Here is a 25,365-nt window from a genome sequence, read left to right as displayed (position 1 = left end):
CTATCCCTTTTGACATGGACTGTTTTATTTCAGCTGTATTATCTAAACCTGTTTTGGTTGCTTAGTGTCCGGAGGAAAACAATTGTTTGCTTCTATTTTTCTTCTTGCATTTTATTGCTCATTCTTTTTTTTTGCATACATTTTTAATCATGTCATTTACGGGGAAAGATTTCCTCACCTTTTTCTGCTTGCCCCGCCCAGGGAATATGGCCTGGTCGGCGACGCGACTTTCCGTCTCGTAAACGGTCGTTGCCATTTGAAACGGTCGATGCCATTTCCGAACATTTCCGATTGCGTCCGCTCTGCGATCTTGAATTCAGAATGCTTCGTGAAACGGTCGATGCCATTTCCGACCATGTCCGATTGCGTCCGCTCTTGGAGTCAGTTAAAAACAGCACAGGGTGGAATGTTTTTTTTCCGCTCAGTTGCCGTGAGTAATTATGAAACTATCTATGCCAGTCATACATAATGATTGATTGAATAGAGGAGACCTGGGACAGTTGCAACATTTTTTGCTATAATGGCTCTTTTGCTTAGCAACCGTTTGAATTTAAGGGATGATATTTGAATAAAATAAACTTACATCTGTCAGCTATTCATCAATAAAATTTAAGGATGATTACCTTAAGTACATTATTCACAGTTGGCCTTTGAATGTAAGATGCCAACAGCAACTGTCCCCGTAAAGACACCCATGATAAAGACTGATATGCTCGGATATAAATAACAATAATCGGGTTAAATAACTTCACATGGTGTGTCTGGTGTGTTTCCAGCATTCGTAGTGTTGATCAGCAGATATATAGTCCGCCAAGACGTTGAGGTTGCTTAGCAACCAGAGACTCTGTCCATGCAAGTGAACGGAGCGTTCCCTCTTCGTCATAACTATCAAACCAAACATCCTTCACATTCACCGAGCGAACATTATGAAAGTAAAATGCACATTTCTCGTTAAAAATGTTTCCATAAAAGCATTTAATGGCGTAACTATGTTACTATTTCCACACAGAATAAAGAAAGATGTCGGCCGTATGCTTCTGTCCAAGCTCACTACTCTCTGCCAGTGACGTCGGGTCAAGCTCAACGCTGATTGGGCAACGCGGCTAATCAATTCAAGATCGGAGAGCGGACGCAATCGGAAATGTTCGGAAATGGCATCGACCGTTTCAAATGGCAACGACCGTTTACGAGACGGAAAGTCGCGTCGGCGACCGCACATGAGAAAATGAGCTGATGGTGTGTTCCGGATGCATCGGACACCATCCGTCATTTCCTGTCTTGCATTCAAAACGGTCGGAGTTCCCGGGAGGTTCGGAGTCGGACATTAAGCTCGAAGGAAAGTGCTTTGAACACTCTTCCGAAACTCGGAGCTGATTTGAATGCGGCAATGCTTTAACAAAAGAAGCTCCACGGAATATTTGTTTCCGAGGCGTTTTGAACACACAGTTATTTCCTGGAGAGAACTCATCATGGCTCGCAAACGAGCGAAGGAGGGCAGTTGCTCAGTGTTTGGATGTACGAATGAGCACAAAAGTATATTTTTAGTTCCTTCATCCGAGCCTCTAAAGAACCAGTGGGTTGATTTTATTTTCTCTGGAAATGCTGCGCGAGTCTGCGCCAAACATTTCACCGAAGACTGCTTCCTCAACTTGGGCCAATACAGAACTGGACTTGCTCAACGTCTGAGAATTGATTCTAGATCAGTACCAACTCTCCTCGGCTCAGCTACAAACCGCAGACAAGTAAGTAAATTATTAAATTAACGCTATTTCATTGTGTTGCTTTACTGTATGGTTACCTTGTTATCCTTATAATGTTGCTGTAGCATTGGCTCTACAGCCAACAGCCAAGTTACTGTCGATAATGGGTCGGTTAGGTAGCATCAGGTATGTGTATGAACGCACACAATGTATCCCGAGTGTTGTCCACTTCTTTGTTATTTAGATCACCGTTCTGACTGAGCGTGCACCTCTGCAAACCAGGGGGATCACACGAGAATGGGCCCAATTCAACAAAGGGGGTACAGGCACTGATCTCTACTGCTTGTGCACAGAGGGAATGCCCCTAATCTTTAAGAATGTCTTCTCACCCTACTACTACAAACAAATACAACAGTATTGTACAAAAGCGTCTGCTGGATAAAAGCGTCTGCTAAATGCCCTAAATGTAAATGTAAATGTTGTACCAGTTACGTGACCGCAGTAGTTCTAGCGTTTGACCGATGAAGAGATAATGATGGTTTGTTAACTCTTCCTAAATACATAGCCCCACTCATATTTCCCCCTCACACTTGATTCAAATGAATGGTTTATTAGCAGATTTTTGCAGAGCTTGATGTAATTGTATAGAGATTAAATTAACTTTTAAGAAGAACTAAAAAATATGTAATCAATTAAATGATGTAATATAATTTGATCATTACATAGATCTAATTTAAGTATTAGGCTAATGTAATTCACTAAACATGCTTATCATATATCTTCTTACAAATTGTACCATATACAAGGTAATAAATTGAGTACTAATTTGACCTTGTCACTGCACAGGCCAGCTCATCAAGTGCTTCCATTCAGCAGCTTCTCTCAAGGGATGTTGCCTGCCAGACAGACCACCTGGAAACGCCTACTGTAGGCACACAGCTATCCTTAAAGACTTTGCAGTCCCACTTTAAAAGTGAAGGTATGTACTTTCAAACTTCAATACATTTACTTTTGATGTAGTAGATTCTAGGCAGCATAGATTCTAGGCTGATGCTAGATATTACCTGCGTCACAAAGCCTTGTCCTCTTTTGAAAAGAACCCACCCTTTTGAACCCAAGACCAGACCCAGACCGTGTAAAACACGAGTCAAACTTGGGAGTTGCATTTCAAAGATGGAATCAGTCAAGAGCCCAGAAGGGTTTCAAGACAGATTCCACATGAGCCGGTTTATCATTCTCAAACATCACTGAATTCATAATGTATGAATGTTGGCTGATCAGCTTAAAAGGAAGGACACTTTGTCGATTCTTATTGTCGAAATAGAGTAATTGTGCTTGTCTCGCATGTCATGTTGTGCTCAGATCATTTTGCGCTGGTGTTCGTTGAGTTTCCTTCACCTGGTATGGTGGAAATTAACCTTACATTTAATGTTAAACTATGATTATTATTAGGCCTACTACATATCATATAGATACTTTAATGGTGGAAGATAGCTGATCACCTTTCCCCTATATGTTAGGTGTGATGTGGCGCCAGTGAGTGGGTTCTGTAGACAATGCTGACATTCACACATGTACAGCGTCTCTGTTTGCATAGAGATAATATATGTTCAAAAGGCACAGTTGTGACCTAGAAAACATGAGAATATGCTGACATCCACACACATCATCTATCTGTTTGCATAGAGGTTAATATATGTTCAGAAGATACAGTATGACTCAAAAAAACATGCCCGCGGACCCCCCTAGTGTTGCTAGGTTAACAACTCACAGCACCACTGCTACAAAGAAATCTAGGGGAAACAGTGCTTTCTGTCTTTTTTTTCCTCCCCCTGCAGAATACTGCGATGCCTTTGGAGACCGTAGCACTGAGCGCAACTCCACCTCAGAGATTCTGGGTGTGGACGCCCCTGGCTCCTCCCACATGTCCAGTCACAGCAGGGAGCTGAAGATCCTGAGCGTCCACGGAAAAGGGGAGGGCCCACTGGCGGGGGACGGCCATGACACCCTCTTCACCGCGTCAGAAGTGGAGGCCCAGAACTCGCTGTCTGCGGACCACAGCGCGGCCAAGAGCCTGGAGCGCGGCGAGCGGCTGGTCTGCCACGAGGAGCTGAGTGTGCAGGTTGGAAATCATCTTCTTATTCACCATCCAAACGAGAGGCTTCCTCTGTTACAACTCCAGCACACACCCTTATAAAGCACACTCCTCTATGATTCAATGCGTCGTAAGTGGGGATTAACAACTGTTCGGTGAAAATTAAAGAATATGTCTTGTGTGTGTTTCCTTCTTTATGTGGAAAGCAGCAGATCCCAGACACCATTTCAATCAAGGTTGAAGTGGATATTGGTGGAGGCATGCCCGCTGGAGGTTAGTAATCAGACCCTCCAGGATTTCGCAATGTTGTGATTTGGAACTTCAACGCAACATCAACCAATCTCCGCAAATTCAGGCCGGTGTCGCAATATTAACTAACCACCGCAACTTTCCCGCAAATCATTGGCGTCGTCTTGAACTGACGTCGACAAACTACCTTCCGCTTTACTTCCGTGTTTACTAAGTTCAAGGGATTCAAGCATTCATGCAGCATGTGCACGTCCAACGTTTCACACTCGCCGATGAAATAACTGCGGTAGATCGCGAAAAGCAGTATCCTGTTATTCTACATGAATAACGGGATATTTCTTGCACTGCATGCAATATTGTGGTTGAACATAAGCATAAATCTTCAATTGATAAGCATTTTGCCACCGCAAAAACATAACTACAGAACTGCAGAACTGCAGGCAGGCCGTCAGACGACGAGGCAGATCACTACGACGCGGGCTGTTGCATCCTAGTCAACTGCCAACGCGGAAAGAATCAAGAATCAATTATTCATAGGACCATTTCTCAGTGTTTTTGTTCTTTTAATTAATGTTTTTTTCAGTAATAACTAATCATCAGGTAATAACATCAGGAAAATCGAATCTCTTATCGCAACTTTTTGGAAAAGCTCACGCAACATCAGCGTTTTAGGCCGCAACAATCTCAAAAAAGGCCCGCGAAATCCTGGAGGCACTGACTAATACACATTGCATCTATGCAAGTATGTAACTATCTATGTTATGTATCATAACAATTACTTTCTGCATTCGTTTTCCTCTCTGAAGAAGACGCCCAAGACATTGGAGGCTGCAGCACGCAGCGCGGCGCCACCTCAGAGAGTCTGCGTGTGGACGCCCCTGGCTCCTCCCACATGGCCAGTCACAACGGGGAGCTGCGGATCCTGAGCGTCTATGGAAAAGGAGAGGGCCCACTGGCGGTGGACGGCCATGACACCCTCTTTGCTGCGTCGGAACCGGAGGCCTTGAGCTCGCTGTCCGCTGACCACAGCGTGGCCAAGAGCCTGAACTGCAGCGTGCGGCTGGTCCATCTTGAGGAGCTGACTGGGCATCAGGGCGGCCGCAAGGGCCGGCCATGTGTCTTGGGTGGCAAGGTTTTACCAAACGATGCCGATATGATCGTCCACATGAGTACTCACACCGGGGAGAAGCCCTACAGGTGCGACCAATGCAAGAAGAGCTTTGGACGGAAAGGCCACCTGAAGGTGCACATCAGGACTCACACCGGCGAGAAGCCCTACAAGTGTGACCACTGCGTGAAGCGCTTCGCAGAGCGCGCCAGCTTGAAGAACCACATAAGGACTCACACCGGCGAGAAGCCCTACAAGTGTGACCAATGCGTGAAGTGCTTCACAGATGGCTCCAACTTGAAGAGCCACATAAGGACTCACACCGGCGAGAAGCCTTACAGGTGTGACCAATGCAAGAAGAGCTTTGGACTGAAAAGCACCCTGAGGCATCACATCAAGACTCACACCGGCGAGAAGCCCTACAGGTGTGACCAATGCACAATGTGCTTCACAGGGTGCTCCAACCTGAAGACCCACATGAAGACTCACACCGGCGAGAAGCCCTACAGGTGTGACCAATGCAAGAAGAGCTTCGGACGGAAAGGCTACCTGCAGCTCCACATGAAGACTCAACACCGGCGAGAAGCCCTACAGGTGTGACCAATGCAAGAAGAGCTTCGGACGGAAAGGCTACCTGCAGCTCCACATGAAGACTCAACACCGGCGAGAAGCCCTACAGCTGTGACCAATGCAAGAAGAGCTTCACAAAGCGCTCCAGCCTGAAGATCCACACGAGGACTCACCCCTGTTTATAAGCCCTGCGTGTCTGCAATGCAACGCCAGCTGCAGCCAGGGCCGCCGGTTGCTATAAGCGAACTCGGAGATTGCCGAGGCGGGTGACAAATGTGTTGGGGGCGCCCTCTAGTGGCGCCCTTTATTCCCATTAATCATACAGGGTGTCCGCGCATCCTTAAAAAGTCTTAAGAAGTCTCAAATTCTTGTTTCTAAATTTAAGGCCTTAAAGTTTTAAACTCGGTACAAATGTCACATGCTAGTCTTAAATACTGTAACTCAAGGTCTTAAATTTGTCGGGGCAGGACTATTTATTTTTTTCTTTTTCTTTTGCTTTTCAGGAAGGACATGTAGAGAGGCTTCTTTCTTGATAGCTGCATATATAAACGATTATCTTTGTGCTTGCCGGCTAATCTGCGACAATGGGTAGGTGCAAATTCAAGGACAGTTTGCTGGAAGACGTCCGGAAAACGTGCCACACGGGTGCAGTGTCTACCCATTAATGAGCGCTGTTCAGCGCAACTAACTTTGAAATAAATGAAGTAGTGTTCTGTTTGTATGCTGCATGTCGGATTTACATGATTGAATATGATTGATATGTTATCAGTTTTATGTAACACGGTATATGATATATGACAATGAAAAAATACATATGATTAGATTTTACTGACAATGAAAGTTATTGGCAAATGGGTATCACAATGAAAATACATTGAAGTTGCTTTCTAAGGGCTGGAATAGACTAACAACGCACCCCTAAAATTCAAATCACACCAAATTATTTGGGCATCATCAGGATAGGGTCATAAGACTATGAGCCAAGTTTGGTTTGGATGCATGAAGGCCTTGCAGAGATATTAGCTCACTTCCTGTTTGACGTTCCCCTGAGGTCAAAGGTCACCAAATAGTTTGGATGTCCCCAGAATGATGTCATGAGTCTCTATGTACCAAGTTTGGCTATGATATGTTAGATGTGCTGAGAACAGGCTTACTTCCTGTTGGGCTGCTTTGCCATCAAGTTTGATTGGCTGTCACGGCCAAACGGTTTTGAATTTGAGAAAGCTGTTTGAGACATTTGTTCAGCTTGGTCTGAAGATCATATATGCCAAGTTCCATGAAGATTGGACATCATTTGTGGCCTGTGGAAATGTACAACTGATTTGGCAACTTTCAACATGGTGGCCAAGTTCTGATGAGGCCATGAGAACTAATTTATAAGCTATATGGGGAGGTCTGACAGTATCATCAGACATTGAAAATAAGTTTGAAAAATACTCATGGGAAGAGAGAGGAGTTAAAACACATCTACATTAATGACAGTCCCCCCTAGAGGTCAAAGGTCACCAGATTAATTGGGTGTCCCCATGATGGTGTCATGGGTCTATGCAGGGCCGTCGATAAGGGGTGAAAGGTGATGACGATACAGGGGGCCCACAGCCCAGGGGGGGCCCACAAAAAAAAAATTTTTTTATTCTAAATTATTATTATATCACCAGCCCATAGTACTTCCATAGTACACCCCCCTCCCCCCCCCCCCCCCCCCCCCCGTCAACAATTGCTTTCCCCGGTCAACAACGTGCTCCTTCCACCCCCCCCCCGTCCCCGTCAACAATTCAGCGCAGGGGGGCCCATCAGTAAATCTTGTCTAGGGGCCCAGGAATTGTAGCAACGGCCCTGGGTCTATGTACCAAGGTTGGTTATGATATGTCAAAAGGCTGCTGAGATATCGGCTTACTTCCTGTTTGGCGACTTGGCGGTCAAATTTGATTGGCTGTAGTGGGCAAACGGTTTTGAATTTGAAAAATCCATTCAATGTTTTTTATCAAGCATTAAAAAATAAGCAAAAAGGATCATCTTATGCATTGTATGCAAAAGTACCTGGGACCACACACACACACACACACACACACACACACACACACACACACACACACACACACACACACAACCAGTGATTTGCATACCTTCTCCCCAGATACTTTCTCGTGCTCACAAGAAACGTTTATTTATTCATCTTAACCCCATGTCCCTTTATGGGTTCCGTACCTTTCTCGGCTTTGCCCGCCCAGAGAATATGTCCCGACCGCCCATGAGAAAATGAGCTACAACCGTGTGAGCATCCGCAAAGTTCTTTCCTGGAGAGACATCATGGCTTGCAAACGAGCGAAGCACGGCAGTTGCTCAGTGTTTGGATGTACAAATGAATACAAAAGTATGCTTTTTGTTCCTTCATCCGAGCCTCTGAAGAACCAGTGGGTTAATTTTATTTTCTCTGGAAATGATCCGCCAGTCTGCGCCAAACATTTCACTGACGACTGCTTCCTCAACTTGGGCCAATACAGATCTGGACTTGCTCAATGTCTTAACATCAAGTCTGGATCAGTACCAACTCTCCGGGGCTCAGCTACAAACCTCGGAAAAGTTAGTCAACCAACTGTACTGTATATTTATTATCACTACAACATTGTTGTTGGTTTACTGTCTATGGCTTCCGTGTTACCATTATGATGTTGCTGTAGCATTAGCTCTGCAGCTAACAAGTAACAACCCAGTGACTCGCTAATGCAAAGGTAGATGGCATCAGCTATGTGTGTGAACACACACACACCGCGAGTGTTGTACACTTCTTTGCTTTTGATTCAACGTTCCGACTGAGCGTGCACCTCTGCAAACCAGGGGGGTAACACGAGAAGGGGCACAATTCAACCAAGGGGGTACAGGTACTGATCTCCACTGCTTCGATACCAAGGGAATGTCCCGAATCTTTAAGACTTGTCTGCTCACCCTACTACAAACGAATACAACTGTCTTTTACCAGCTACGTGACCGCAGTAGTTCTTGCGTTTACTGATGAGGAGATAATGCTGCGTTCCTTTCCAGAGACACTTTTTAGCCCTTAAGTGACGAGCTGGAACTGGGAATACATCGATCTGGTACGAAATCACAGTGAATTGCTGGTTTGACTGATGTTCTAGGGCACTTTCACGGGTAGAAGGTAGTGAAAATATGGGTTGGCTGGAACGCACCAATACGCCCACTTATTACTACTTATTGACGTCTTATCACAGGTCTTCACCTAGCGCCACTTCACAGCTTGCTGCTGCTGCTGCAGCGGGCGGCATGTTCAACGCTTTGGACGTTTTGTTCCTGTCTGTATCCCCAACAGTAGCCGTAAAAGAGTGGTTCATCTTTGGCTGCCTTGTTGCCAGATATTTAGCGGCGTCTTATTTATTTTTCCTTTTATTTGAGCCGCTTGGGTCACTTTATTTCCTAGCTCTTTTCTTAACCCTTAATTTTATTTTCGCGTTTCGGATCGTCATGCTTCGTCTCTGTTTGTGTATTTCAAAAAAGAAAATATACATTATTCTTTTTTTTTTTTTTGGGTTAGAGTTAGGGTTACTATGGGGACCCCAAGCGGGCCGCGGCCTATGCCTTTATGTTAAGACCGCTACTGGGGCTAATGTCATTGCCTAAACATGCTTATCTTATATCTTCTTACAACTTGCACCTGGAATATATACAAAGTAATAAATTGAGTACTAATTTGACCTTGTTGTCTCTTCACAGCCCAGCTCATCAAGTGCTTCCATTCGGCAGCTTCCCTCAAGGGATGTTGCCTGCCAGACAGACCACCTGGAAACACATACTGTAGGCACACAGCTATCCTTAAAGACTTTGCAGCCCCACTTTACAATTGAAGGTATGCACTTTCCAACTTGAGCTCATTTACTTTTGAGGAAGTAGATTCTAGGCATAATAGATTCTAGGCCGATGCTAGATTCTACCTGCGCTAAAAGGCCTGGTCCTCTTTTGGAAAAGCATCATGACCAGCGGCTTGTTAAAACACGAGTCAATCTTGGTGTTTCATTTCAAAGATGGAATCAGTCAAGGGCCCAGAAGGGTTTTCAAGACAGCTGCCACATGAGCTGGTTTATGATTCTTGAACATCAATGAATTCAAAATGTATATATGTTAGCTGATCAGCTTACAAGGAAGGACACTTAGTCGCTTGTTATTGTCAAAATAGAATATTTGCGCTTGTCTCGCATGTCGTGCTCATATCGTATATACAGTATATCATGCATCATATATGTTGGGCTCAGATCATTTTGCGCTGGTGTTCGTTGAGTGTATAAATACATACTTGCCTCCTTTTATGCAAATAATGTATCAAAACAATTACTTTGTCATTTTTTACTCCCTCTGTAGAAGACGGCGATGCTTTTAGAGACAGTAGCACGCAGCGCGGCGCCACCTCAGAGAGTCTGGGTGTGGACGCCCCTGGCTCCTCCCACATGTCCAGTCACTGCAAGGAGCTGAAGTTCCTGAGCGTCCACGGAAAAGTGGAGGGCCCACACGGCCATGACACCCTCTTCACCGCGTCGGAAGTGGAGCCCCTGAACTCGCTGTCTGCGGACCACAGCGCGGCCAAGAGCCTGGAGCGCGGCGAGTGGCTGGACTGCCGCGAGGAGCTGAGTGTGCAGGTTGGAAATCATCTTCTTATTCACCATCCAAAAGAGAGGCTTCCTCTGTTACAACTCTAAAACGGACCCATTGAAAGCCCACACCTTTAGTATTCAATATGTCATAAATGGGGATTAACAACTATTCTGTGAAAATGAAAGAATATGTCTTGTGTGTGTTTCCTTCTTTATGTGGAAAGCAGCAGACCCCAGACACCAATTCAATCGAGGTTGAAGAGGATATTGGTGGAAGCAGTCCTTCTGTAGGTCAGTAATACACATTGCATCTTTGCAAGCAAACGACCTGGATCCACTGTGAATGTACTCGATTCTACCTGCGCTAAAAAGCCTGGTCCTCTTTTGAAAAGCATAATAACCTGCGCCCTGCTAAAACTTATACAGTCTATAGTAGAATGATTTACATCCTCTTCATGGCAGACGGTTGTCAGGAATGCTGAATCAGCTCTGACTCCCATTATGACTACAGTATTGGTATAACATGTGATGAGGCAACAACAGGTGACCTGGGTTGTGTCTTGATGACCTCCCCTCATCCTTAAACGGCGGAGACGTAGCGGTGCCTTCTGAGCTGGAGCCTTTGACCCTTGACCCCCCCAAAGGGGGACAAGGAAAATGCATAATCAACAAATAGAAGTTAGAAAGAAAGAATGTCAAAATATAATTCTTCCAATACACACAAGTGTGTTCAAAGTACATACTGTATCCCATTGGGCAAATAATGAATTAATACCTTTACTTTCTCCCCGTCTTTGTTTTCTTCACTGAAGAAGACGTCAATGACATCAGAGACTGCAGCACGCAGCATGGCGCCACCTCGGAGAGTCTGCGTGTGGACGCCCCGGGCTCCTCCCACATGTCAAGTCACAACGGGGAGCTGCGGATCCTGGGCGTCTACGGACAAGGGGAGGGCCCACTGGCGGTGGACGGCCATGACACCCTCGTTGCCGCGTCAGAACTGGAGGCCTTGAGCTCGCTGTCCGCTGACCACAGCGTGGCCAAGAGCCTGAACTGCAGCGTGAGGCTCGCCCGCCTTGAGGAGCTGACTGAGCATCAGGGCGGACGCAAGGGCCGGCCCGGTGTCTTGTGTGGCAAGGTTATTCCCAACAAGGCCAATCAGATCCGCGTCCGCATCCACGAGAAGCCGTACGGGTGCGACCAATGCATGAAGCGCTTCAGTCGGAAAGGCTACCTGAACCGCCACGTGATGACTCACTACAGGGAGAAGCCCTACATGTGTGACCAATGCGGTAAGCGCTGCCTATGGCAATGCGACCTGATCGTCCACATGAGGACTCACTCAGGCGAGAAACCCCACCAGTGTGACAAATGCATGAAGTGCTTCAGTCAGAAAGGCCAGCTGAATAGCCACATGAGGACTCACTCCGGGGAGAAGCCCTACAAGTGTGACCAATGCACGATGAGCTTCAGTCTGAATGGCACCCTGAAGACCCACATGACGATTCATTCCGGGGAGAAGCCCTACAAGTGCGTCCAATGCACGAAGAGCTTCAGCACGGGCCCCAAGCTGAAGATCCATATGAGGACTCACTCCAGGGAGAAGCCCTACAAGTGCGACCAATGCACAAAGCGCTTCAGTCAGAACTCCACCCTGAAGATCCACATGAGGACTCACACCGGCGAGAAGCCCTACAAGTGTGACCAATGCATGAAGAGCTTCAGAAACAGCCACAGGTGGAAGATCCACATGAGGACTCACACCGGCGAGAAGCCCTACAGTTGTGACCAATGCACGATGTGCTTCGTAGAGAGCTCCGGGCTGAAGATCCACATGAGGACTCACACCGGCGAGAAGCCCTACAAGTGTGACCAATGCATGAAGAGCTTCAGAAACAGCAACAGGTGGAAGATCCACATGAGGACTCACACCGGCGAGAAGCCCTACAGTTGTGACCAATGCACGATGTGCTTCGTAGAGAGCTCCGGGCTGAAGATCCACATGAGGACTCACACCGGCGAGAAGCCTTACAAGTGTGACCAATGCACGATGAGCTTCAGTCTGAATGGCACCCTGAAGACCCACATGACGATTCACTCCGGGGAGAAGCCCTACAAGTGCGTCCAATGCACGAAGAGCTTCAGTACGGGCCCCAAGCTGAAGATCCATATGAGGACTCACTCCAGGGAGAAGCCCTAAAAGTGCGACCAATGCACAAAGCGCTTCAGTCAGAACTCCACCCTGAAGATCCACATGAGGACTCACACCGGCGAGAAGCCCTACAAGTGTGACCAATGCATGAAGAGCTTCAGAAACAGCAACAGGTGGAAGATCCACATGAGGACTCACACCGGCGAGAAGCCCTACAGTTGTGACCAATGCACGATGTGCTTCGTAGAGAGCTCCGGGCTGAAGATCCACATGAGGACTCAGACCGGCGAGAAGCCCTACAGTTGTGACCAATGCACGATGTGCTTCGTAGAGAGCACCGGGCTGAAGATCCACATGAGGACTCACACCGGCGAGAAGCCTTACAGGTGTGACCAATGCAAGATGCGCTTCAGTTACCGCACCTCCCTTAAGACCCACATGAGGACTCAAACCGGCGGAAAATAATAAGAATAACGTATTAATAAAAAAAACTGAAACATTTCTGTCGGTGTCCACGCATCACTCGTTGTTTTATTTGTAATGTGGTATAGCAGAGCTATAAATGGGTGAAAAAACTGCCAAGCAAAGTAAAGGTATATTAGTTAATATGAGTCTTCAGTGATGTTTAGTATAGTAATGGCAATTAAAAGGTAACACTCGCTATGGGAACGGGGGGCACAAAACTGAATCTCGCCTAGGGCTACCAAAGGGCTAGAACCGGCCCTGGCTGCAGCGACCCAAGCTATTTGTGTGTGCACATGCTCAAGCACACAGGCAATGGGGTGCTTTGCCATGGGGTAACCGGACGCCTGGATTGACACCTCTAGCCTGTATTTGTTAAATATATATATATCACAATTAAACGCTTTCCAACTTTTGATTTGCTTTCCGTTTTTATTGTTATTAATTTATGTGTGATGAAGAATGACTTGTTTCTCTGACACTTCTGACAGCAAAATATTTGATTTAATTTTGGCGCTTGATCATGGGAAGATACAGGAAGCAAAGTTACCAAGCATACATTCAATGAGACGAGGGGTTTTAGTTGATTCTTATAGGAAACGTTCACATCGTGGGTTAATACAATGGTGAGGGGGACTGGCCATTTTGGAGTTTAGTTTTCGCCTGAGGAGAGACCAAGCTAAATTGCAATACACAATATGGGTGAAGTGGACATGGCTGCAAGACATTTAAAGGAATCTACACAACAAAGAAATCGGTAGGTATCTAGGACGGGAGGTATCTAGGTCCAATGAGAATGTATAGAAATTCCTTTAAACTGACTCAAATTAGGAATTTGGTTGTTATTCTGATATTGAGGCAAATCACTGTCCTATAGACTATAGGACAGTGATTTGCCTCAATCACTGAGTGTGACACCTTGCCAGCAGACTGGAAAAAAATGACAAACCTTCTGCAAGTTTGTCATTTTTACCAATCTGCTGGCAAGTCGTGTCACACACAACGATGCCAGGCAGATGGGTAAACTACTTGGTGGTGGAGTCGAGAGATGTACACTGAAGATGTCCGAGGCCGTTCAGAACCGCCTCCAGTATCACCCACTTTATAACACTTTCATGGATCAGGAGAAAAGCAGTGGTGGCAGTGGTGGACATCTCCCCTTGTTTCACTGCAGGATGTAAAGATAATTGTACTTTTTTTTGCAGCGGAACGGCTTGGTCTGCATTACATAGTTTGATCAGAAGAGTGTTTATTGTTGCTGAATAATATAAACTAATTTTGGTAATGATTTTCATTATTTGCTATCATTGGCTTTATTCAATCATAATATTCCATGGAAGGGGTTGCATTTGTTTGGTACCACTGCCCTTGATGACCTGGACAAGTCCCAAAATACACTCCACACAAACAGGCAAATACAGTACCAAAGGTTATGACACATCAATACATAGGACATGACGCAGTATGGGTGAGAAAATAGTTCAGGTATGATAATAAAAATAAGATAACAAAAGATGAAAGTACAAAAGATGTACTGGATGCCCTCTATAGAAATGTAATATTTTAGACAGGGCTGATCAGATGGTAGGCCTAAAACTGTCTGGCATAGGTAAATATTTGAGCAAACAAAATAGTCGGTATGAATACAGAGGGGTTAACAGATTGAGGTTGCCTAAAAAGTGGTTAAAGAAAAGTTTCTCAGTCTAAAACTTTCTTTTAGACTAATGTAGAACTACATCATTGGAAAATAGGTAAATGGCATAATGCTTTCTTTGACTGATTGTTGTACAATCTGGTAATTGATGAAGCCTCACTTCTCCACTCCTTAACATTGTATTATTCTTCTAGTTAGTTAGTTTCTGTTAGTGACATAAACGATGACAAACCTATTTATTAATAGCAAAAACACAATATGTATATGCGAAAGACAGTGCAAACACGTTTTTTATGTTCACTTGATTTTTATTAAAAATGTAAATCAATCAAAAATATAAATACAAATAAAAAATACAAATTAATCTTCATTCAAAAAGTCATAGACAATAATAATGCACGGTCGTGGCTACATTGTTGCTATAGTGGAATAAGGTGTCCTCACATCAATAATAATTTCAAATAATTCAATATTTCAATTTTTCTTGAACTCGTTCGTTTAGTAAACGTTTATGTAGTAGCTACTAGGAGGAAAACAACATGACATCCGACATCCAGGCAAATCCAGGCGCTGCTTTGACCGAGTATCCGAATTCCCGACTGTCCCTGAACTAACCACGATGACGTGCTGCACTGTAGGCAGGCCTTGGCGTGTGACGTGCATAACATGGGAGGGGCTTGACCGGCTGGAGCCCATGAGAAAATGAGCTACGACCGTTTGCGCGTACACAATGTTCTTTCCTGGAGAGACATCATGGGTTGGAAACGAGCGAAGCGCAGTAGTTGCGCATTGTTTGGATGTACAAATGAACACATAAGTATGTTTTTTGTTCCTTCATCCGAGCCTCTAAAGAACGAGTGGGTTAATTTTGATTTTCTCTGGAAATGATCCGCCAGTCTGCGCCAAACATTTCACCGACGACTGCTTCCTCAACTTGGGCCAATACAGAGCTGGACTTGCTCAACGTCTGAAAATCAAGTCTGGATCAGTACCAACTCTCCATGGCTCAGCTACAAACCTCGGACAAGTAAGTCAACCAACACTGTATCATGCTGTTGGCTTACTGTGTATGGTTACCTTGTTACGCTTCTAATGTTGCTGTAGCATTAGCTCTAAAGCTAACAGCCCAGCTACTGTCGCTAATGCAAAGCTAGAGATGGCATCAGGTATGTGTGTGTGAACACAAACACACACGGACGCACACACGCACGCACACACCCACGCACACGCACACACACACACCCTGTAACGCGAGTGTGTTTGTTATTTGGATCACCGTTCTGACTGAGCGTGCACCTCTGCAAACCAGGGGGAGAAGGGGCACAATTCAACAAAGGGGGTACAGGTACTGATCTCTACTGCTTGGATACCAAGGGAATGTTCCGAATCTTTAAGACTGTCTGCTCACCCTACTACAAATGAATACAACTGTCTTTTACCAGCGACGTGACCGCAGTAGTTCTAGCGTTTACTGATGAGGAGGTAATGCTGCGTTCCTTTCCAGGGCCACTTTTTAGCCCCAAAGTTACGAGCTAGAGCTGGGAGTACATCGATCTGGTACGAATTCACGGGTGCTGAGTTGCGGGTTTGACTGCCATTCCAGGGCTCTCTCACGGGTAGAAGGTTGTGTAAAACACGGGTTACGGGTTGCCTGGAACGCACCAATACGCCCACTTATTACTATTGACGGGGGCCTGCACGTAATTCCGACACCTCATTGTTCCGACGTCTCAATGGTCCGAAATATTTCCCATTAGATCGACATGCCACTAGGCCGACGGTTCAATTTTACGAAAACCGAACCCATTGTTCCGAAGGACCGTTTGTCCGATAAGTCAAAAAGGAGGCGCATTAGGCCGACGGTTCAATATGCCGAATAGGCCTACATATAATTAAGCAATAGATCACGACAGGCTGTGGTATGTGCTCATTATACCACTGTGAAGGGGCCGGCGACCCCCTTCACAGTGGTATAATGAGCACATGCCACTGACTGAAGTGATCTATTGCTTGATTCTCTCTCTCGCTCGCTCGCTCGCTAGCTAGCTTTTTTTCTTTTATTTGAGCCGCTTATTTCCGAACCCTTAGTTTTGGTTGGTTGGGGGGCCCCCCCTATGGGGACCCCAAGCGGCCGCGGCCTATGCAACTATGTTACAAATACACACTGCCTCCTTTAATGCAAATAATGTATCAGAACAATGACTTTGTCTTTTTTTTTCTCCCCCTGCAGAAGACTGCGATGCCTTTGGAGACCGTAGCATGCAGCGCGGCGCCACCCCAGCGTCTGGGTGTGGACGCACCTGGCTCCTCCCACATGTCTAGTGGCAGCGAGGAAATGAAGATCCTGATCGTCCATGGAAAAGGGGAGGGACCACTGGCGGTGGACGGCCATGACACCCTCTTCACCGCGTCAGAAGTGGAGGCCCAGAACTCGCTGTCTGCGGACCACAGCGCGGCCAAGAGCCTGGAGCGCGGCGAGCGGCTGGTCCGCCACGAGGAGCTGAGTGTGCAGGTTGGAAATCATCTTCTCATTCACCATCCAAACGATGGGCTTCCTCTGTTACAACTCTAAAACAAACCCATAGAAAGCCCACACCTTTATGATTCAATGTGTCGTAAGTGGGGATTAACAACTATTCTGTGAAAATGAAAGAATATGTCTTGTGGGTGTTTCCTTCTTTATGTGTAAAGCAGGAGACCCCAGACACCATTTCAATCAAGCTTGAAGAGGATGTTGATGGAGGTATGCCCGCTGTAGGTTAGTAATACACATTGCATCTACGGAAGCAAACGACCTGGATCCACTGAGAATGTACTTGATTCTGCCTGAGCTAAAAAGCCTGGTCCTCTTTAGAAAAGCCCAGGACCAGCGCCCTGCTAAAACACGAGTCAAACTTGGGAGTTGCATTTCAAAGATGGAATCAGTCAAGAGTCGAAACAGGGTTTCAAGACGGATGCCACATGAGCTGCTTCGTTCTCAAACTCTTCTCAAATTCAAAATGTATAAATGTTAGCTGATCAGCTTACAGGGAAGGACACGTTGTCGCTTGTTATTGTCAAAATAGAGTATTGCGCTTGTCTCGCATGTCATGTTGTGCTCAGATCACTTTGCGCTGGTGTTCGTTGAGTTTCCCCAACTGGTCACCCGCTTGAGCTTTGAGTCTAGGGAGGAGGGTGCTGGAGGAGACGTCCCTCTCCAAAACTGTGAATCTGTGTCTGCAGTACACATTTTAAACCCTCTGTGTCAATGTTACATACACATGCATAAATTTAAAGAGTTTCATTCACGTGTACAAATACACACTGCCGCCTTTTACGGCTTTAATGTATCAAAACAATGACGTTGTCTTTTTTTCTCCCTCTGCAGAATACTGCGCTGCCTTTAGAGACCGTAGCACGCAGCGCGGCGCCAGCTCGGAGAGTCTGGGTGTGGACGACCCTGGCTCCTCCCACCTGGCCAGTCACAGGGAGGAGCTGAAGATTGTGATTGTCCACGAAAAACGGGAGGGCCCTCTGGCGACGGACGGCCACGAGGAGCTGAGTGTGCAGGTTGGAAATCATCTTCTCATTCACCATCCAAAAGAGAGGCTTCCTCTGTTACAACTCCAGCACACACCCATAGCAAGCACACACATTTGTGATGCAAATATTCTGTCAAAATGAAAGAATATGTCTTGTGTGTGTTTCCTTCTGTATGGAAAGCAGCAGACCCCAGACACCATTTCAATCAAGGTTGAAGATGAGGTTGGTGGAGGCATGCCCGCTGTAGGTTAGTAATACACATTGCATCTACGCAAGCAAACGACCTGAATCAACTGAGAATGTACTCGAGTCTACCTGCGCTAAAAAGCCTGGTCCTCCATGACCAGCGCCCTGCTAAAACACGAGTCAAAAGGGTTTTAAGACAGATGTCACATGAGCTGGTTTATCATTCCCAAACATCACTGAATTCAAAATGTATGTATTTTAGCTGATCATCTTATAAGGAAGGACACAATGTCGCTTGTTATTGTCAAAATAGAATATTTACGCTTGTCTTGCATGTCATGTTGTGCTCAGATCATTTTGCGCTGGTGTTCGTTGAGTTTCCTTCACCTGGCCCCCGCTTGAGCTTTGAGTCTAGGGGGGAGGGTGCTGGAGGAGACATCCCTCTCCAAAACTGTCAATCTGTGTCGGCTGTACACATTTTAAACCCTCTGGGTCAATGTTACGTACACATATATTTAAAAAGTTTCTTTCACGTGTACAAATATACACTGCCTCCCTTCATGCAAATAATGTATCGAAACAATTACTTTCTCTTTATTTTTTTCTCCTTCTGCAGAATACTGCGGCGCATCCTCAGAAAGTCTGGGTGTGGACGCCCCTGGCTCCTCCCACATGGCCAGTCACACCATTTCAATCAAGGTTGAAGAGGATATCTGTGGAGACATGCCCGCTCTAGGTTAGTAATACACATTGCGTCTTTGCAAGCTAACGACCTGAATCAACTGAGAATGTACTCAAGTCCACCTGCGCTAAAAAGCCTGGTCCTCTTTTGAAAAGCATCATGACCAGAGCCCTGCTAAAACATGAGGACTATTTATACAGTTCATCGTAGAGTGATTTACATCTTCTTCATGGCAAATGTCAGGAATGATGAATCTGCTCTGACTCCCATTATAACTACAGTATTAGTAAAGCAGGTGATCGGAAACAACAGATGACCTGGGTTGTGTCTTGATGACCTCCCCACATCCTTAAAAGGCGGAGACCTAGCGGTGCCTTCTCAGTAGGAGCCTTTGACCCTTGACCCCCCCAAGGGGAACAAGGGAAATGCATAATCCACAAATAGAAGTCAGAAAGAATGTCAAAATATAATTCTTCCCAGAGACACAAGTGTGTACAAAGAATATACTGTATCCCTTTGTGCAAATAATGAATTAAAACCACTACTTTCTCGCCGTCTTTGTTTTCCTCTCTGAAGAAGACGGCAATGACATCAGAGACTGCAGCACGCAGCGCGGCGCCACCTCGGAGAGTCTGCGTGTGGACGCCCCTCACTCCTCCACCATGTCAAGTCACAACAGGGATCTGAAACTGAGCGTCTACGGACAAGGGGAGGGCCCTCTGGCGGAGGACGGTCATGACACCCTCCACGCTGCGTCACAACTGGAGGCCTTGAGCTCGCTGTCCGCTGACCACAGCGTGGCCAAGAGCCTGAACTGCAGCGTGCAGCTCGTCCCCCTTGAGGAGCTGACTGGGCATCAGGGCGGCCGCAAGGGCCGGCCCGGTGTCTTGGGTGGCAAGGTTATTCCGAACAAGGCCAATCAGATCCACACCGTCGAGAAGCCGTACCGGTGCGAACAATGCATGAAGCGCTTCAGTCGGAAAGGCTACCTGAACCGACACGTGATGACTCACTCCGGGGAGAAGCCCTACAAGTGTGACCAATGCATGATGCGCTTCCAACGGCAATGCGACCTGACGATCCACATGAGGACTCACTCCGGCGAGAAGCCCTACAGGTGTGACCAATGCACGAAGCGCTTCAGTCAGAAAGGCAGCCTGAAGCTCCACATGAGAACTCACTCCGGGGAGAAGCCCTACAGGTGTTACCAATGCACGATGAGTTTCAGTCTGAATGGCACCCTGAAGACCCACATGAGGACTCATTCATTGGAGAAGCCCTACAGATGTGACCAATGCACGATGAGCTTCAGTCTGAAAGACACCCTGAAGATCCACATGAGGATTCACTCAAGGGAGAAGCCCTACAAGTGTAACCAATGCGTGAAGCGCTATATTCATTTTTCCGCCCTGAAGACCCACATGAGGACTCACACCGGGGAGAAGCCCTACAAGTGTGACCAATGCACGAAGCGCTTCGGTCTGAAAGGCACCCTGAAGACCCACATGAGGACTCACTCCGGGGAGATGCCCTACAAGTGTAAACGATGCAAGAAGCGCTTTGGAGAGAGCTCCAAGCTGAAGCTCCACATGAGGAATCTCTCCGGCGCAAAGCCCTACATGTGTGCCCAATGCACGGAGACCTTCCGTCCGAGCTCCAAACTCAAGATCCACATGAGGACTCACACCGGCGAGAAGCCGTACGGGTGCGACCAATACATGAAGAGCTCAGTGGCGGAGCAAGAACATTTTGAATGGGATGGCCAGGGTGAGACCAGAGATTATTTTGGGGTGGCATATAAATCTTGACATGATATAAAACATCTTGGAACGGGGGGAATATTTAAGGCACGCTGTAACTCCACATCATAATTCTAATTCAGACAGCGGTGGAATTATCAATTACACTTTATCCATTTCTTGCAATTACTTATTAGTTCATTTTTATTACATCCATAAACATCATCAGAATCTCAGACAGTTTTGTTTTCATTTTTCATTTTTAATTAGATGATTTATTCAAGAAGAGTATAATTTCATTTTTTTCCCAGAAATTAGATTCAGGGCTAATTAAAAAAGATCCGGGGCTTTAGCCCCGAATAAAACAGCCTAGCGACGCCACTGCAGGTTGGTCTCAGTTGGTCCCTTGCAAGCCCACACCCCTAAACCTCTGTGGAGTCTACTCATTTTACTGAAACAGTGTATCAAAACAATTACTTTCTGTAAAAAATGTTTCCCTCTGCAGAAGACTGCGATGCCTTTGGGGACCGCAGTCCACAGCGTGGCGCCGCCTCGGCGATTCTGGGTGTGGACGCCCCAGGCTCCTCCCACATGTCCATCCACAGCGAGGAACTGAAGATCCTGAGCGTCCACGGAAAAGGGGAGGGCCCACTGGCGGTGGACGGCCATGACACCCTCTCCACCGCGTCCGAAGTGGAGGCCCTGAACTCGCTGTCTGCGGACCACAGTGCGGCCAAGAGCCTGGAGCGCGGCGAGCGGCTGGTCTGCCACGAGGAGCTGAGTGTGCAGGTTGGAAATCATCTTCTTATTCACCATCCAAAAGAGAGGCGTCCTCTGTTAAACCCCCAGCCCAAAGCCTTAGAAAGTACACACCTCTAATAGAGGTGTGTACTTTCTGTAGAGGCTCTATGATTAGGTAAATGTTTTTACACTGCCAAATATGGGGTGTAAAAACGATCCCCACCTTTTTCCCTGCATGGACCGCGCGTTTACACTGACCGAGGTAATTTAGCGGCTTGATTTCGCACCCCAATTTACCCTCTCGGACCCTACACATATTGGCAGTTTCATGTTGATGTAAATGCGATAAGACAGCTTTGCGGTTCTAGGGGCGAGGCTTGGGTAGAGGTGTTGCTGCATTGTCTCTACAACAGAGACGATGCAGCGATATCAACATGAAAAGTTGTAACTGGAGAGACGGTGAAATCCGTGAGCTGCTGACCATCATGGGAGAGAAGGTGATGCAGTCGCATTTAACAAAGACGAATGATGGTCGATCTAAGGGAAAGTACCAGACAAACTTTCCTCACAATGCTTTGTCAGCAAAGTGGTTAGCAAAATAAAGAATATGTTGGCATTTTCTATTCTGTGCAATTGAACGAATATGTCATTGTGTGTGTTTCCTTCTTTATGTGGAAAGCAGCAGACCCCAGACACCATTTCAATCAAGGTTGAAGAGGATATTGGGGGAAGCATGCACGCTGGAGGTTAGTAATACACATTGCATCCATGCAAGTAAACGACCTGGATCAGCTGAGAATGTACTAGATTCTACCTGTGCTATAAAGCCTGGTCCTCAGCCAGGAAAAGCATCATGACCAGAGCCCTGCTAAAACACGAGGGGTACTTACACAGTTCATAGTAGAATGATTTACATCTTCTTCATGGCAAACAGGTGTCAGGAATGCTGTGACTCCCATTATACAGTATTGGTATAACATGTGATGAGGCTACAACAGGTGACCTGGGTTGTGTTTTTATGACCTCCCCACATCCTTAAAAGGCGGACACGAAGCGGTGCCATCTCAGCTGGAGCCTTTGACCCTTGACCCCCCACAACCAACCAACCAACCCAACAATGAAAATGCATAAATCTAAAAATAGAAGTTGGACAGAAAGAAATATAAAATATAATTCTTCCAATACACAGTGTGTACATAGTACATACTGAATCCCTTTGTGCCAATAATGAATTAAAACCTTGACTTGCTCTCCGTCTTTGTTTTCCTCTCTGAAGAAGACGTCAATGACATCAGAGACTGCAGCACGCAGCGCGGCGCCACCTCGGAGAGTCTGCGTGTGGACGCCCCTGGCTCCTCCCACATGTCAAGTCACAGCGGGGAGCTGCGCATCCTGAGCGTCTACGGACAAGGGGAGGGCCCACTGGCAGTGGACGTCCATAACACCCTCTTTGCCGCGTCAGAACTGGAGGCCTTGAGCTCGCTGTCCGCAGACCACAGCGTGGCGAAGAGCCTGAACTGCAGCGTGCGGCTGGTCCGCCTTGAGGAGCTGACTGGGCATCAGGGCGGCCGCAAGGGCCGGCCCGGTGTCTGTGGCAAGGTTATTCCCAACGATGCCAATATGATCGTCCACATGAGGACCCACAACGACGAGAAGCCGTACCGGTGCGACCAATGCATGAATCGCTTCCAATGGCAAAGCGACCTGAAGATCCACATGAGGACTCACTCCGGGGAGAAGCCCTACAAGTGCGACCAATGCACGAAGCGCTTCAGTCGGAAAAGCCACCTTAAGATCCACATGAGGACTCACACCGGCGAGAAGCCCTACAGGTGTGGCCAATGCATTAAGCGCTTCGGAGAGAGCTCCAAGCTGAAGCTCCACATGAGGACTCACTCTGGCGAGAAGCCCTACAGGTGTGCCCAATGCACGAAGCGCTTCAGTCAGAGCTCTGCCCTGAAGACCCACATGAGGACTCACACAAGCGAGAAGCCGTACAGGTGTGACCAATGCACGATGCGCTTCAGTCGTGTCTTCACCCTGAAGATCCACATGAGGACTCACTCCGGCGAGAAGCCCTACAAGTGTGACCAATGCAGGATGCGCTTCAGTCGGAAAGGCTCTCTGATGATCCACATGAGGACTCACTCCGGGGAGAAGCCCTACAAGTGTGACCAATGCACGATGCGCTTCAGTCATGGCTCCGCCCTGAAGATTCACGTGAGGACTCACTCTGGTTAGAAGTGCACATGCTCATGCACACGGACAATGGGGTGCTTTAACATGGGGTACAAGATGCTTTGACACCTCTATCCTGTATTTGTTGAACATTGCAGACTAAACACTTTCCAACTTTTGATTCGCTTTCTGTTTTTATTGTTAATAATTTAAAGGCAATAAACATGTATTGCAGTGTTAAGGAATTCATGTTTTTTCATTCAGGTATGTAAATCAACATGTATAAATTGCTGTCAGTCAATTAATGGGGAGATAATCGATAATCAAATCGAATTGAATTCTAATCGGACTGAAAAAATGAATCGTTAGATTAATCGATGCATCTAAAAAATAATTGCTAGATTAATCGTTTAAAAAATAATCGTTTATCCCAGCCCTACTCATGACGTAAGACGTCAGGGCCACCGGTCTGTAGTCCTGAGGGCCGTTGGGACACGGCTTCTTAGGTACAGGAACGAGGCAGGACGTCTTCCACAGCACGGGGACCCTCTGGTGGTGAGGGCTCAGGCTGAAGACCAGACTCAGTACTCCCCACAGCTGGGGGGCACGGGCTTTAAGCACCCTGGGAAACACACCATCGGGGCCTGCAGCTTTGCCGGAGTGGAGTCTCGTTAGCTGTCTTCTCACCAGGGCAGGCGTGAGGGGACACTGTAGAGGTGACAGTTGGGGGAGGGGTGAGGTCCTCAGGTTGTAGAGGACATGATGCAGAGCAGGGAGGAGGGGTGGAGTAGGTAGGTGTGAATTGAGGTGTCGAGGGGCAGACAAGAGGTCTGTGATGTCGCTTTTCCACTGCATGGTACCGACTCGACTCGGCTCGCATTTTTGGCGTTTCCAACGCGAAAACATGGTATCTGGTACCTGAAGTGGCTGCTTTTTTTAGTACCGCCTCGCTCTAGGTTCCAAGCGAGCTGAGCCGATGCTAAAAGGTGACGTCGGCAGACGGCCGGCCACTGATTGGCCAGAGAGTGCGAGAGAGCGACATGGCAACCATGCTGGTAACAGCCATAGCAGCGCCGCAGCCAACATATTCCACTTCTTCAACTTCTTCAACATGCCTGCTAATAATAGTAACTCTTCACGGTGGTCCAGGCTTCTGTGTCTTGTGGCCGAGGAGAAAATTCAAAAAGAGCTTGACGGCGCCACCCGAAATGAAAAGGTTTACAAGGAGGTCGCCAAGTTGATGGAAGACCATGGTTACTCCAGGTCGTACGTGCAGTGTCGGGATAAGCTTAAAAAGCTTAAACGCGACTACAAGGCCATTAAGGACCAGAACGGCAGGAGTGGGTCGAACCGCAAATCATGGAAGTGGTACGACCAAATGGACGCCGTTTACGGGCACAGACCGGCGAACAACGGGAGGGAGAGTGGCATCGACTCGGCCATTGGGTTTGTTGGAGGAAATTGATAATGATGGTAAGTGTTTTTATGAACCCAGTCCATAGTCTGCTTGAAAGCAACATTCGATGTTACCGAAAAAAGCTGAAAGGTGACCCCACATGTCCTTAAAGAGCTGAACATTTTTGTATTCGTATGGTTAAAATGGCTGAAGATTTGAAGGAGTTATGAAGGTCCAAAAAACGTACGAAAGAAGTAAAAGTAATAAAGGTTTGAATAACAATAGTGTGAATGCTCCAGCATTGACGCTATTCACGCCACTTGAACTGAT

General features: G+C 46.8%; 1 protein-coding gene across 1 annotated transcript; it reads left to right on the top strand.

The window, feature by feature from the left end:
* The first annotated feature begins 465 nt into the window (after nt 1–465).
* LOC130381027 (uncharacterized) lies at nt 466–24,320 on the top strand. Its single transcript, XM_056588448.1, is given in 24 exon segments — nt 466–1,742; nt 2,547–2,679; nt 3,539–3,822; nt 4,002–4,068; nt 4,851–5,722; nt 5,724–5,807; nt 5,809–5,899; nt 6,018–6,048; nt 7,954–8,320; nt 9,452–9,584; nt 10,094–10,368; nt 10,551–10,614; nt 11,136–12,929; nt 13,243–13,249; nt 15,444–15,618; nt 16,822–17,103; nt 17,283–17,349; nt 17,959–18,140; nt 18,294–18,360; nt 18,916–19,035; nt 19,558–20,748; nt 21,226–21,509; nt 22,144–22,207; nt 22,738–24,320. Coding segments are annotated over 24 exon segments (7,962 nt in total). The 5' UTR covers nt 466–1,379; the 3' UTR covers nt 23,703–24,320.
* Nucleotides 24,321–25,365: the final 1,045 nt, after the last annotated feature.

The sequence above is a fragment of the Gadus chalcogrammus genome, chromosome 4 (genome assembly GCF_026213295.1).
Source record: "Gadus chalcogrammus isolate NIFS_2021 chromosome 4, NIFS_Gcha_1.0, whole genome shotgun sequence".
In the NCBI taxonomy this organism is placed as follows: Eukaryota; Metazoa; Chordata; class Actinopteri; order Gadiformes; family Gadidae; genus Gadus; species Gadus chalcogrammus.
The sequence above is the reverse complement of the archived record's forward strand: the minus strand, read 5'-3'. Positions and strand labels throughout refer to the sequence as shown.